General features: G+C 38.6%; 2 protein-coding genes across 2 annotated transcripts; both read left to right on the forward strand.

Moving 5' to 3' along the window:
• The first annotated feature begins 76 nt into the window (after positions 1 to 76).
• pnp5b (purine nucleoside phosphorylase 5b) lies at positions 77 to 9323 on the forward strand. The gene is made up of 6 exons (XM_056742887.1): positions 77 to 670; positions 3355 to 3518; positions 5313 to 5416; positions 6566 to 6741; positions 6902 to 7092; positions 7262 to 9323. The coding sequence occupies exons 1-6, from the start codon at positions 648 to 650 to the stop codon at positions 7474 to 7476; spliced, it is 873 nt and encodes a 290-aa protein (XP_056598865.1). The 5' UTR covers positions 77 to 647; the 3' UTR covers positions 7477 to 9323.
• Positions 9324 to 11321: 1998 nt separating this feature from the next.
• LOC130417359 (GTPase IMAP family member 9-like) lies at positions 11322 to 14720 on the forward strand. Its single transcript, XM_056742886.1, has 2 exons — positions 11322 to 11529; positions 13026 to 14720. The coding sequence occupies exon 2, from the start codon at positions 13094 to 13096 to the stop codon at positions 14345 to 14347; it is 1254 nt and encodes a 417-aa protein (XP_056598864.1). The 5' UTR covers positions 11322 to 11529; positions 13026 to 13093; the 3' UTR covers positions 14348 to 14720.
• The last annotated feature ends 253 nt before the right edge of the window (positions 14721 to 14973 follow it).

Below are 14973 nucleotides of genomic sequence, written 5' to 3' on the forward strand. Positions count from 1 at the left end.
ACCTTCGGACTGCCCTGATCGTCTCTTCATATAGTCTGTAGACCAGGATTGATTGTAGAATCTGCTGTGGCTATCACTCTCTTTAACAGATTTTGCATCTTTTTACTCACTTTGTGACATTAAAAGCGTTTTTTATTGCATACTTACAGGCTATTAGCGGTATAAGGGTAATAATTGGCATCACAAAAATAAATCACGCTTACGAATTTTAAAGGATCTCTATTTCTCTCTGACCGCCGTTTATTCTGCCTTTCACTCCCAAACCCCGCCTTCCAAACCACGTCAGCCAATCCGATGTCTGAAAAGCCAAGCTATAAAAAATGAGTGACAGAAGTAGAGCGGTTCAATGACTCACTCGCTTTGAGAAGTGTCGCGTGACGTCACGCTCGTCGCATCTCGTCGTAGAAGGACCAACGCCCGCGCGATGAACCAATGAGCGCGCTCGACGCTGGTGAATCATGTAGGCTACTGTATGTGTGTACCCGCATCGGCAGCAGGAAGCTCGTAAAAGCGTCTCGCCACAGATACACAATCACAGATCCACGAGAAGAGTAACGCGACAAGATCACCGGCGACAGAACCCTCGCGCAGCTTAAGTTAAATTTGGTTTCATTTCGAAGTGACGCCACGAGGAGACCCGCATCTCAATGATTCCTAATCCCGCAACAAGGTGAGTTTACATCACATTTATTCATATTTTACACTTTAGCATCCACGCATATATGGTCACACCACGTGTCCATTACATTCACCTGCGTTATATTAGTTTTGATGAGCTATTCCGCAAGGTCGGATTGGGACTTTTAAGGAGGAAATTATTGTATAAATATTGACAAGCTTTTTTTATTTATTGAGTTCCAAATCTTAATACAACAAAATAGCACCAATAAGGAAAGGAAAACTGAAGATAATCTGGTATGGAAGGCTCAACACAGTAGAACCATATTATTTACAGACAAAACAAATATATCAGCATATTAAATCACTTTAATACCTCTGGAAAGTATTGTAGATCCTTTCTAAATACACTAAACAAAGCAGGAGGTTTAAAATAAATGATGGCAACATGTTGGAGCAGGAGCAGCCAACTTTAAGAAGCATGGGTAGTTCAGATGGTGATAGTTAGGCGTAGAGGGTGTTCGTGAGAACTCAAATTATTTGGTCAAAACCAACCAGCCACGCCCACGGATCTGACTCGAAACACCAAGGATTAGTGAGAGCCCTGCGGGTTCACGGAGAAGCGTGCGCGCGCGCGCTCCAGATGAAGGATGTCACGTCTTTACATCTCATCCCATGCTGAGGGCCCGTGAGGCCACAGACAAAAAAAAATATTTACAACTTCCAGCAAGTGCAGTAAAAAACGTATGGCACCAATTAAGTGACAAACATGTGTCACAGTAAATCATGGTAAATAATGTTGAGGAAATTATAATATTGCAAAAGAGCTTCACAGAAGAAGAAAAAAAAATACTGTCAAGAAAAAAAGAAATAAAAGACCACATGGAAAAGATGAAATGGTTGAAACATTTGTTTATTTCCTGGATTGGATTTATTGCATCTTTTTTCATAAAATGAAAAATTACTAGGATATAACTGTAATATACTTGGGTCTCATTCACTAATAATTACGTAGATTTTTCGTATTTATACACACATTAGGGTTAGTGTGTGTATAAATTTCCCTTCCCACGAAACATTTTTGCCTAATGCCTGTGGCATGCACTGTCACGCTTAGCAGTACACATGGGTTTTGACATATTGCAATACCTCTCCGGGCCTAAAGGGGTCCGGTTATCTTTTTCAACCTTGAATCCCTTGGACATGTTTGCCAGCTGGTGGTTAAACTAATTACTGCAATCAATGGAATGGACATATGCGACCTGTGCGGACACGAGGTAACAAAATCGCAGCGGTGCGCATAAAGTACACGCATACTATTTTTATGACAAATTTTGTGTCACAGCTACTTATGCTGTCCCTCACGCACGCATAAAAAGGAACTATACTTCAGCCTTAAAGGTACGGTCACACCTGTCTTTTTGCTCCATTGACTTCCATTCAAACGCATACGAATGCGACAGACTTGAAACAAAGCTACATCTGCAAAATTGCGAAATCCAAAATTCTAGTTTGGTGAACTTTGACCTGCGAATTCGCATCACTTGAAGATTTGCGACCAGATGGATTCGTCATGACGCAACCTTTCTCTCCTCAGGGCGTGACACTCCTACATTCTTGCACTAATTTCCACATACCATGCTCCCCACCCGTATTCAGTTTATTTTGGAAAAATATCAAATTAATAAAAATTTATATGTAATTTAAATTATTGATAAATGTAAACAAATGCCTGTAAATATTTTCTTAAAATGTATTTCATTAAATATGTATGCATTCTTGTGTATGTTTTTATAAAACAAAATGAATATGCGCAGTACACAGATTTCTATTATGTAACTTTTATTCTGGATGCGATTAATCCCAAAGAATCGTTTGATAGCCCTAGTATGTTTATATGTATATATCCTATCTTTTTGCATAATTTGTGCGTATTCATGCTTACTGAATCTGTACGATTCACATCTAAATGATCCGTGACTGTGTTTTTTGTGTTTAAATTATTTTAAACGATGAAATGTGTGATTCATATAAAGGACTTGTATCATACTGCAGAGAACATTATTACCACATAAGCATGTTTGTCTTGCAGACGTCATTGGGGAGATTCAGGTGTTGTCATCCTGATCTTGTACACACACACACGTAGGCCTACCGTAGCTTTAAGTGGAACTTACCAAAGTGACTTTGACATTAAAAGTTCCAATAAAATATTTTTTTATGTAAAAAGGCGGCACGACATTTGATGGAGGCGGTCGCCTCCAATTTCTCTATTTCAGGAAACAACCTGCGATTCACATTCTGCATATTTTGCACGCGCAAGTTCGTTAATTTAAATGCAGACGTGCAAAATTATGGAGCGACAAGGTGTCCACACTGTACGTTATTTGACTGGAGAAAGTGCTGCGGCTACCAGTTTTAGACGCCTAATGTGAATCGCCCCATTTTCATTTTTGTTTGACTAGCAAGCAGTATCACACACAGACATCACACGTGTGTTAAGAATCATGTTGATTATGCAAGATTTTATGAATATCCTAACGTTACTTTTGTTCTTATTTAATATCGCACATTGTACTGCATATATCACATGACCAGTGTTAACATCACCACACACACACACTTTCTTCATTCTGCTTCTGGAGATTTTTTTTCCAGCGAACTCATTAACACAGACGTGTGACATCACTATAGCATGTTTCTCTCTCACGTGTCTCTTGTATGTTTCCGCTACAGTTATGAGGAGTGCGAGGCCACAGCCGATTGGCTGTTATCTCTGGCTCCAGCGCGTCCTCTGGTGGGGATCGTGTGTGGTTCGGGTCTCGGTGGACTGGCAGAAATGTTGAAAGATCCGGTGGTTATCAAGTACAGCGACATTCCCAATTTCCCTCAAAGCACCGGTGAGTTCACACGAGATTAAAGCAACATTAAACAAAGCAAAATTTATTCTAATACAATTTAGAATAAAAAGACTCATGCCACAACTAATAATAAATAACAACTGTTTGTGTTCTAACCTTTCAATTAAAATCCTTTTCGTGGCGATTGCAATATGTACACAATGTGGATGTCATTGGCAGCGTTAATATGAACGTCAGTAATATTTTTTTTACCTATTCTGAGTAATCTAATATTAGGATTATGGTGTTTACTTTAAGAATATACCTTACATGTTCCCGTTATACATGTTACACTACAAAGTTGGATTTATGGCATAAAGCAGTACGTCCCTAAGTGTCGCCGTTCTACGTTCCCTCCATAATTTCATGTATCAACAAACAGTTTGTCTTCTCCATGGTACCACACACAGTTTTTGGTGTTTCATTTATTTTCTAGAATTGTTTGCATCTTTCTTTTTTCCCGTTCGGACCAAAAATGTGCTTTCTTTCTTGAAGCCACGTTTTTTTGCCATAAAACGAAACGGCTGTCCACTGCGATGCGTGTGTGTGACCTGTTGCAAGTGCCATGACCGTTCCTACATGCTGGTAATAGTGTGGTTAAGGTGTGTACATGTCTATACCGCACTTTAATAATGCGACTAAAATAGGAGTACTTCACCCGTATTAATTCGATTCGTGTTTACTACCATTATGAGTTTAGACGGATTAAACTAGTCAAAAAGCTCTTTTTACATGTGTCATTCTTAATCTGAGTATTGTCTTAATCTTGTTAAAGGAGCACTCCACGTTCTTTTGGAAATAGGCTCATGCTCCAACTCGCCCAGAGCTAATAAATTAAGTTTTGGAATCAATCCTACCGATCTCCGGGTCTGGCAATAGCAATTTTAGCATAGCCTAGTATAGATCATTGAATCCAATTAGACCAGTAGCATCGCATTCAAAAATATATAAGAACAGAAGAGTCAAGTTTCAAATTGGAAAAAGATTGAAACTCTTTGGTTATTTTTGTGCTAAAACCGGCGGAAAATGGAAAGTTGCGATTTTCTAGGCCGATATAATAAGGAACTATACTCTAATTCCAGTGAAATAATCAAGAAAGTTTGCTGCCGTAACACGGCGGAGACTCTTTCATTTTTTTGAACGTGATGCTACTGGTCTAATTGGATTCAATGATCTATGCGAAGCTATGCTAAATGTGATATCGCCAGACCCGGAGATCGGCTGAATAGATTCCATAAAACCCAACTTATTAACTCTGGGGGAGTTAGAGAATGTTAACGCGGTCATTGTTTTTTCAAGAAGATGTGTAAGAAGATTTTTTGATCCAATGAATGAAAGTCATCCCTGCCCCTTGCGACGTTAAACCGGCGTCTTATAAAGCGAATGGATTGTTCAGTGCAAGAACCTCAACGCTACGCATCTTCGTGTGAATTCCAATCTTGTTCTTGCGCCTCACGCACTTTAAAGGGCAGACCCTTTGAAGTGCGAGTTCTGGAGGGAGACGAACAGCTGTTTTTCGTAAGTAGCCCTGGAATAATGATATAGATTGATTTATGCTCTTCCGTCGTTCCAGTTATTGTTGGCTAGTAATTTAAAGCCCCTGCACTAATTCTTCACCCTGAGGCTCAGGTTTATTCCTGTTTTTCTTGCTCATAGGGTGTGACACACACACGTGCCATATAATGTACTTGAAAGTGTGATGGATAAAGTACCTTTTATTTCCATTGAAATGACTCTCTGTGTGTGAAAGGGTTGTTGTTTTATTGTGTTAACGTGTCCCGTCTAACTGTTTAGTGCATGGCCACGCTGGAAAGTTGGTGTTTGGCACTCTTAAAGGGAAAGCGTGTGTGTGCATGCAGGGCAGATGTCATCTTTATGAAGGATTCCCCGTTCAGAAGGTGAATGACACAACTAACACTACACCTTTGTTTTACTAAAACACTACAGTATCAACTGGATCAGTACAGTATGTCATTCACCGGACTATTTAAAGCGTCTGTATTCAAATGTGTGAACTGTAAACAGTGTCTAGTTTTCACCCAGCCTGTTTCTGCACACATATGAAGTCTGTAACCGAATATTGCTAAATGAATATTTCTGCTTTGAAAAACTGATGTATAATTCAAATAAGGGCTGAGCGATATATTGCGCGATTCTTCACCAGGCGCAAATGAAACGTTATTCTATGATTTAAATGTTAAGTTAATGCAAAGATGCGATAGACATAATGCTCTGCAATTCGCGTGAATGACGTGGTGCGAATTGAGCGTTTTAGGCGAGTTGGAAAATCTGAACTTTGGTGAAAATTTGCTCAGCGTTAACCAATCAGGAGCTTGCTCTAGTAGTGAAGTGATTATGACGTTGCGAGCGGAGGAAGAAATCGGAAAACCGCAATGGAGAACAAAATTATCGTTGCTGTATGTGGACATCTGGAGCTGGATCTTACTTTTATCAAAACAGGAATAAAAAGGATCTTGCTTGGATGAATGTGAGTGAGGTGGTTGGAGAATCTGGTAAGTTGTAAAAAACGCTAAATTTGAGCAAGGATAGCACGATTTATTCACACAATTCACCCCCGGTGTGAACGCTCATCATGCTCTCAGTTTTGCAAAGAATTAGCGTTTAATGCCGCCACATCCGAAAGCTGGAGGGCGCTCTTGCGCAGAAACTTTGAATATGGGCAACAGAAGAAGAACGATTAGTTCCAGGAAATGCCAGCGGTCATATTCTGTCGCCGTTCTTTAAACTTTTTCGGGTATTTTCATGATAATAAAGTATTTTCATAGCGACATGTTTGACGAGTGTTGCTTTTCAAATGCACATTATAAACGACTCAATCTCGTAGTTCACGGAAGAGCTGTGCGTAAAACACAGAATGGATTTCGTCATGTATAATTAGCGTGAATCGTGATATATATCGCCCAGCACTAATGTTCAAATAGCATTTGGACGTTATTATAGTATTGCTAAATTTAAAATGATTCTGTTTTATTATTTACAGTAATGAGGCTTTCCCAGTTGTGATGTTAGTGTTGTGTTTTCGACAGACCACGATGCCCATCAGGCTGATGAAGCTGATGGGCGTAGAGACGTTGATTCTGACTAATGCTGCTGGAGGACTGAATCAGGATTTTAAGGTGGGAGATGTGATGGTTATCAAAGATCACATCAATATTCCAGGCTTCGCCGGAAACAACCCGCTGGTGGGACCCAATGACGACAGGTGACATTTCATCATGTGTGTGTGTTTACTGTGTGAGGTGTCAATATTTACTCTAAACACAATTCAGTTATGTTTGGTTACGTCTCGCTTTAAACGTTGGATTCAGATGAATTGGATTTGATTATTGTGATGCGATTCATAATCATTTACAAAAATACAGGTTTGGGGTGAGGTTCCCGTCCATGTCAGACGCATATGACCGCAATCTCCGGAAGCTCGCTCACGATGTCGCAGATGAACTCGGTTACTCCGCGTTCATGAAGGAGGGCGTGTACAGCGCGTTGGGTGGGCCGTCTTTTGAGACCATCGCTGAATGCAAACTGCTCCGCCTCCTCGGAGCCGACACAGTCGGTGAGTCAGACGCAAAAATAGACTTCAATAACACCGTCCATCAAATGCATTTTTTTTATGCTTTGATTTTGATTATATAATACTTCAAGTTTCTAAGCAAACATGCGATGGTGAAAACCATAGTTTTCGTTTCATAAAAAAGGAGCTGAAAGTGTGCTTTTTTTCAAAGGCATGAGCACCGTTCATGAGGTCATCGTGGCGCGCCACTGCGGGATGAGAGTCTTCGCTCTGTCTCTCGTCACCAATCAGGCGGTGATGGATTACGACAGCGAGAAGAAGGCCAATCACGAGGAGGTTCTGGAGACGGGGAAACAGAGAGCCAAAGAGCTGGAGAAACTGGTGTCTACCATGGTATCTCGCATGGAGCTCAAGAACAAGAAATAACAGGACAGCCAGTGAACGACCCTCCGGAACGACCATAGACCTGAAACATACTGTACGCATGAACACACGACATTAATCAAACTAAAATAAGTTCATGTTTAGACCTCATTTAATTTTTAATTTTGGCACACATACTGATAATGGACTAAATGCACTGTAATGCATTCGTGTGCGTACAGCCAAACGCGCAGCCTTGCTAAGTGTACTGCTTTTGACTCATATGCGTACACGTGGGTTTCGATGCATGCTCTTTGCGACCTATCGCAATACCTCTCCGGGCCTACAGGGGTCAGGGTTTCTTCTAACTTGAATCATGCTATAATGTTATTTTAAAGTTATAGAGTACTGAGCACATCAGGACCGCAGCGCACTGAGCAAACTTTCACGTGCGTACTTGTGTAAAGTATGTTTCGGCACATAGACATAAACATGCATCATGCTAGCTATAGGCATTTATGGTAGAGTAATCACACTTGGCCTTGAACTTGAATGAGATCAAGAGTTTTACTTTAAGTGAAGTGTCTTAATTTCTCTTACCCTGACACGATAAACAGGGACTTTATTCATCGTTTGGGCATATTTACCAATTAATAGATTAATGCGTCACTATTCAGCGTTTATTTATGGAGTCTGATAGTAATATATTTAAAAGATGTGGAAAGTGGGGAAACAATATAGAAATTGACAATCATCCAGAAATGAAGTTTCGTTAAAACAAACGTTAAAGGGATACTTCACCCAAAGAATTAAAATTCCGTCATCATTTGCTCACCTTCGAGTAGTCAAATGTATGTTCTGATGAAAACAGAGAAAGATATTTGGAAGAATGCTTGTGACAAGACAGATTTTGCCCCCCATTGACTCCCATAGTAGGAACAATTACTTTATAATTTTTTACATAAAGACAATATTTTGAAGAATGTCGGACAGCAAACCGTTTTGGGACACTACTATGGGAGTCATTGGGGCCAAAATCTGTTTGGTTACAAGCATTCTTCCAAATATCTCTCTCTGCGTTTATCAGAACAAAGACATGTATACACATTTGGAACAACTCGAAGGTGAGGAAGTTATGACAGAAGACTCATTTTTGGGTGAAGTATCACTTTAAAATAGTTTTTGTAAAGCTGTAAGCGTGGAGACTGGTTCTGTCATAACTGTTACTAAAGAAACTTTCAGCTGTTCTGGATGGGTGAATATATATATATATATTTATGTTACTTTTTTATGTAAGCGTTCTTATGCGCTGTCTTCGACATTTTTGGTTGTTTGGGCTGTGTTTATGCAAACATCAAATTTTTTGCAAAAGGGGTGTTTTTTTATTTAAATTTTAATATTTTGCTCTATTTTTATGTCGTAAATGTTTTTTTTAACAAGGTTCATACAAATGTTACACTCTCACGTCTGTTTGGACAAATAAAATATCCTCCTAGAAACCGATTAAAAGTACAGATGTTCATCTGTAAAACATGTAAGGGATAATCCACGGCTAGGAGGCGTAGAAGCAAGACACAAGCAGAGGGGGGTTGCCTCCACAAAGTGCATTAAAATCCTTTAATGTACGGCTAGCCGTGGATTATCCCGCTTATACCATGGTCATTTGCCAAGTGAAAGCTTTTATTGATGTTTACAGTGTCATTTTAGATCAAACAGGTGAATAAGACTGTTATTCTGATCATTTCGTTTTAAATGTAATCAAACTGACTGGAGTTGCACACCTTCCAGCCAATCAGAGTCCAGTATTCAAACAGAACATGGTATAGGCGAGCATAAATCATTTATTATATAAAAAGCCTTTGATTTTGTTGGTGACAAAAAAATAATAAAGTTCAAAAACATTAAATGGTTTCGAACGTGTACTATTTATTTTTGCTTATGCTATTTCCTCTATTTTAGTCTATGAAGCATTTTAATTTTTCCCATTTCTGCTGTATTATACAACACCGATCAAAACATACAGTTATAACTTTGTTTATGTGTTAATATAGATGTCAAAGTGTGGTTTGTATGTGTGAACTGAAAAATGTGTGTGCACGTGTACAGTTTGAAAGAAAGACGTCATATTTTGCAGCAATTCCAACTCCTTATATTCAAGTCACTAGCAGCTTACTGAGATTTGAAAAGATTTTTAATCAAACTTATTTTATCCTTTGTTTCCATTATTATTCCTTTTTAATAGTTTATTTAATTGAGCTTAAGGTGGGCTTGATTTGGATGAAGTTCAGAAGCCCCTCAGTACAGTTTTCACCGTGAAGTCATAATAGATGTGGCCTTACGTAAAACAAACTTACAACTCTGAAAATTAATGTTTTGTAGTCATGATCTGGAAAAGATCTGGTTTAAAAATTAAAGTTAGTTAAAATTTGAATAAATAAACATTTTATGAGGGTTTTTGGACATGGACATTTTTGTGTCACTCAAGTGTGAGTTTTTTTATTAATGCACAGGGGTTAAAAGGTAAAGATAAAAGAGACAAATTAAGTGTATAAGTGTTGAATTTGTACTAAATTATGCTAAATTATACTCCTTTTATAGAATTTTTATTCTTTCCCTGCATGTTTATACACATCATGTTGACAGAATGTACTGAAAACACAAATTTCTTTGACTTGAAAATCTTCTTATACGTCCTGGTTTCCCTAAAGGAACATGAGCAGAAAATAATTAAGTCTTTAATCGTTTAATTATTTTGACCAGAGCAACTGAAAATGTAGTTTGAATCCCTTTCACATAAAAACACAATATCAGAAAGTTATCAAAACAGCTTATAAACTTAAATTTAGAAACGCGTTGTGTTTGTTTAAGCACTCGCTATAGAATCACGAATTCTATCACAGTCTGGAGCATGAAGGCGAAACTCTGGAATCATGATTGACAGAACCAACAGATTCCTCGCAAACTCACGAGAGCCCGATTCCAATGAAAAACTTGAATCATAAAATGATCTCCAGATCGTTAAAATCATGTCATATCAAGCTAGTATTTACAATTCTATTTGTTTGTTTACTTTTTTACTTAAGAGTATAAAAAAAAAAATAATGTTTATGGCATCGAAGCTTCCGGTTTCATTTCTCCCAAAGTCCTGCCTTCTGAAACACTAAACTTTCTTTCACCGAAGCGGTCGGACGGACAGAATGGAAAACATGTGATGAAAACATCTCAACATTATTTCTCATTAAAGGAAACCCGCATACATTCTGTTGGTAATTTAGGGCCGAATTGGCAGCTGTTCCGTTTTAAATGATGTAAAAACGTTTTAAGATTTTTTTAATTAAAGAAAATTTTACTCCCCTTGATTTTTTTATTGCTTAAAGTTCTTTTCACACTTCTGCTTCAAAACAAATCACTGTTCTAAACTGTTTTAATGTATCCCATGAGAAATAAATGGTACAAAAGATCTCTTTAATATCGCAATGATTTGTCAACCAGAGAGACAATTTAAACTTTTGTCTCATTTGTGTCTCACACATTTCTCCTGAGAGTCAGACATCTGACAGATGGGTCTGGAATGTGACTTTAAGAGATTCGTCTAGAACACATCACACACACACAACTGAGCTGTAAAATATTCAAAAAACACGACAAGTTTTTACAAAAAATGATAAACGGTTACACAACAGCAGTGGACGCACATCATGTACCCGTGTAAAACGTGATAATAAAATATTACTCTTTTCCTTTTTAGGTTTATTTAATCTAAAGGAAATAGTACTTGATCTTTACAGTACTTAAATAAAAATAATAAAGCATGTTTGATGTTTAGAGAGAAACGCACCCTGTTGTCATGACGTCATCCTGAGCAGATCTCTGAGGGACAGAGATGGAAACAAATTAGGGCGGGAATTTGTGACCGATTCGATTCTTATTTTTATTGTTTCGATACGATTTCGGTTCAGTCATAATTATTTCATTTAAAATATTAGTTTTGCAGATATTGAATCCAACTTGAAACACGTTTAAGAAATAAAACCGATTTCAAAATTCGACTTGATTAGTGGCGCCATCGTCCGGACGAGAGGCGAAATACAGACAACGCGCATCAACCCTCATATGGTACTGGTTTCCTGTTTACACCACTGGTATTTCGGTAATTGTAAAATATAGATACATTTTTAATAGTAAAAATAATATATCATATCTTTTGTTTACTTCTCGTCTATATATTAATCATGTGATTTTGGCGATGTGAAGTACATTCGTACCAATTTAACACAACAATCCTCAATAACACCATTAGCTAGAATCTGAAATTTTACATTTTTATGCTGATTACAGCAAAAACATTACAGCCATCTGCTGATAAGAGATAAACATAAAATAATATTTTGCTTATATTGCTTATATATATATATTAAAGAAATATATAATATATATGCTTATATATATAAAAGAAATAATTGCTTTGACCAGCGGAGGGCCATATAGAGCCATTCATGTCACTGGATGTGGTCAACTGCTCCTATCACAACTTTTGCGATACATTTAGTGCATTTATGTATATAAATGTTAGAAAAGACATTACAAATAAAAATTATTTCAAATAGTCGAATGTTTTTGATTGTTGCATTTGTTTTGATGCATTTTGAAACGTCAGCTTTGTTACTCGTGCTGCTAAAGATCTCCCTGACCCCTGTGGAGGTGTGTGTGTGTGTGTGTGTGTGTGTGAGAGAGAGAGAGAGAGAGAGAGAGTGTGTGTGTGTGTGTGTGAGAGAGAGAGAGAGAGAGAGAGAGAGAAAGAGAGAGAGAGTCTGTGTGTGTGAGAGAGAGAGAAAGAGAGAGAGAGAGAGAGAAAGAGAGAAAGAGAGAGAGAGAGAAACAGAGAGAGAGAGAGAGAGAGAGATACAGACAGAGAGAGAGAGATAGAGAGATAAAGAGAGAGAGAAAGACACAACACAACACAACACTGACAGGACAACACACACAAACTGACACTGTCACCCTCATTGAGAACTTTAATTAAAACTCTTTTTCTGTTTATATTGAGATGTATATATATAGATTTTTACTTATAGACTTTTAATTTTATTCTATCTTATTTTTGATCTTAATCTGTATTTCTGCATGTTTATATTTAATCTTGTGCTTTGGCAATGTACATTTTCTTTTATCATGCCAATAAAGCTCCTTTGAATCTTGAATCTTGAATCTTGAGAGACACAGACAGAGAGAGAGAGAGAGAGAGACAGAAAGTGTATGTGTATGTTTGTGTGAGTGAGTGTTTGTGTGACTGTGTTTGTGTGTGTGTGTGTGTGCGTGTGTGTGTGTCTATGTTTGTGTGAGTGAGTGTTTGTGTGAGTGTGTGTGCGTGTGTGTGTGTGTGTGTGTGTGTATGTGTGTATGTGTGTGTTTGTGTGTGTGTGTGTGTGTGTGTTTGTGTGTGTGTGTGTGTGTTTGCGTGTGTGAGTGTGTGTGAGTGTATTTGCGTGTGTGTTTGTGTGTGTGTGTGCGCTGAAATCTAATCCCCTCCTGAATCTCATTCTGTCTGGGGAAAGCAACGTTAATATCAAAAAGACGTGAATTGTTAATATATTGATATTCTTTTTTATCAGGACCACCGAGACGGCGCCCCACTGCTCAACGTTACAGACAGTACAGAAACCCAGAAGAGCCGGTTAAGATGGAGACACCTGTTGAAAGCCCCTCAACACATGAAGTGCGTCTGGTCCTGCTGGGGAAAACAGGTGCAGGCAAAAGCGCGTCAGGAAACACAATCTTGGGTGAGGAGCGTTTTGAAGCTGAAGTGAGCATGGGATCCGTCACCAGAGAATGTAAGAGAGAGTCTGGAACAGTGGAGGGACGACGTCTTGTGCTGGTGGACACACCCGGTCTGTTTGACACAGATCTCACAGACACAGAACTTCAGCGTGAACTCATACACTGTCTCACTTTGTGTTCGCCCGGTCCTCACGTGTTTCTGCTCGTCATACCGATAGAGCGTTACACGTCAGAGCAACAGAGGACCGTGGAGATGATTCGAGAGATGTTCCAGCATGACATCACCAATCACACCATCATCGTCTTCTCACACGCAGATGTTCTTCGGGGAAAATCCATCGAGGAGTTCATTTCACGTCAAAATCCAAAGATTCAACAACTCGTGGAAATGTTCGGAAAGCGTTACGTGGCTTTCGACAACAAAGATCCAGAAAACCGAGATCAGGTCTCAGGACTCCTGGAGAGAGTGGATGAGCTGCTGCGTCAGAATGACCACGAGCCCTTCAGTAATCCTGTGACGCAGGTCGTGCTGAAGGCCCAGAGCATCATCAATGACAGAAGAATGATGAAGATTAAAGAAGAGGTGCAGAAAGAGGCCGATGATCTCTGGGCTGCGATCACTGCAGACATGAAAGAAGAAGCACAAGACTTGGAGAAGATGAAGAAGTGTGTCGGAGGAAGGATCGAACGCTTGGAGACTGATATAACAAGAGAAGAACAGAATGTGAAACCCATCCCAGAACGACTCAAGAGGATGAGAGCATCTCTGGAGACGGAGCAGATGAACCTCAGAAGACTTAAGGAGGAAGAGAGAGAGAGAAAGAGTGAGAGAGAGAAGCGAGAGCAGAATGAAAAGAAGAATCTTGATCTGTGGATAACAGAAGAGAAGCAGAGGAGAGAGAGTCAAGAGGAGAATAATTCTGATTATTACACCAAAATGATTTATTACCTCAGTCTCCTGATGTTAGGAGTTGGGATCAGTTCCTTTGCACCTCTGCTCCTGGCCTTCCTGTTCCCTGCTGCTCCAGCTGTGGTAGAAGTCGGGCTGGCAACAAAGATTTTACTCCAAATGCTCAGTTTATTGGGAGAGGGTGGAGCTGTAATTTTCCCGATGGGTTTAAAGATTGCAGCACTGACCCGGTGCACCATTCAATAATAATAATAATAATAATAATACACAATCCCTTTCTGCATTATCCTGTTCATATCTTTCCAACTATATGTTGGCACGTCAGAGCTGATTGCGGAAAAATGTTTGAGAATTTTCAATGTATTCTTCTATTGTCATGCATGGCCTAGATAACAGCACTTATACTGCAAATAACATATGCATTATTCATTGTTTACAATACATACACTAGATTCAGATGGTTAAAACTTTTATTAGATAAATATATTCACAAACATTCACACAAATGTAGTTTTCTTAATAAAGAGAGTCATTCAATCTCTGTGTGGGTTAATGAAGTTATTGTGTTTGTGTCGCATGTGAATGAAAAATGTTTTTTTATACGTGTTCAAAATACTCAAATGGCCTAAAAACGAAATGTTTATTACTTGTACTTGTTTGTTAAATAAACTTTTTAAAATAATCTGATCAGTTTTACACGTGCGGTAATACGGCGGTGACGCCGCTGGGTGTCGCTGTGTTTTCATTTCATTTTAATGGAACAGAACAGTAAGTACAAGAGCACAACATATAACCAATATTCTACATGTAAGGTGTAAAACAGAATAATGAGAAAATACAATTAATAAAAATTGAATTTTTAGGTTACAAAA

Source organism: Triplophysa dalaica, chromosome 3 (genome assembly GCF_015846415.1).
Source record: "Triplophysa dalaica isolate WHDGS20190420 chromosome 3, ASM1584641v1, whole genome shotgun sequence".
NCBI lineage: Eukaryota > Metazoa > Chordata > Actinopteri > Cypriniformes > Nemacheilidae > Triplophysa > Triplophysa dalaica.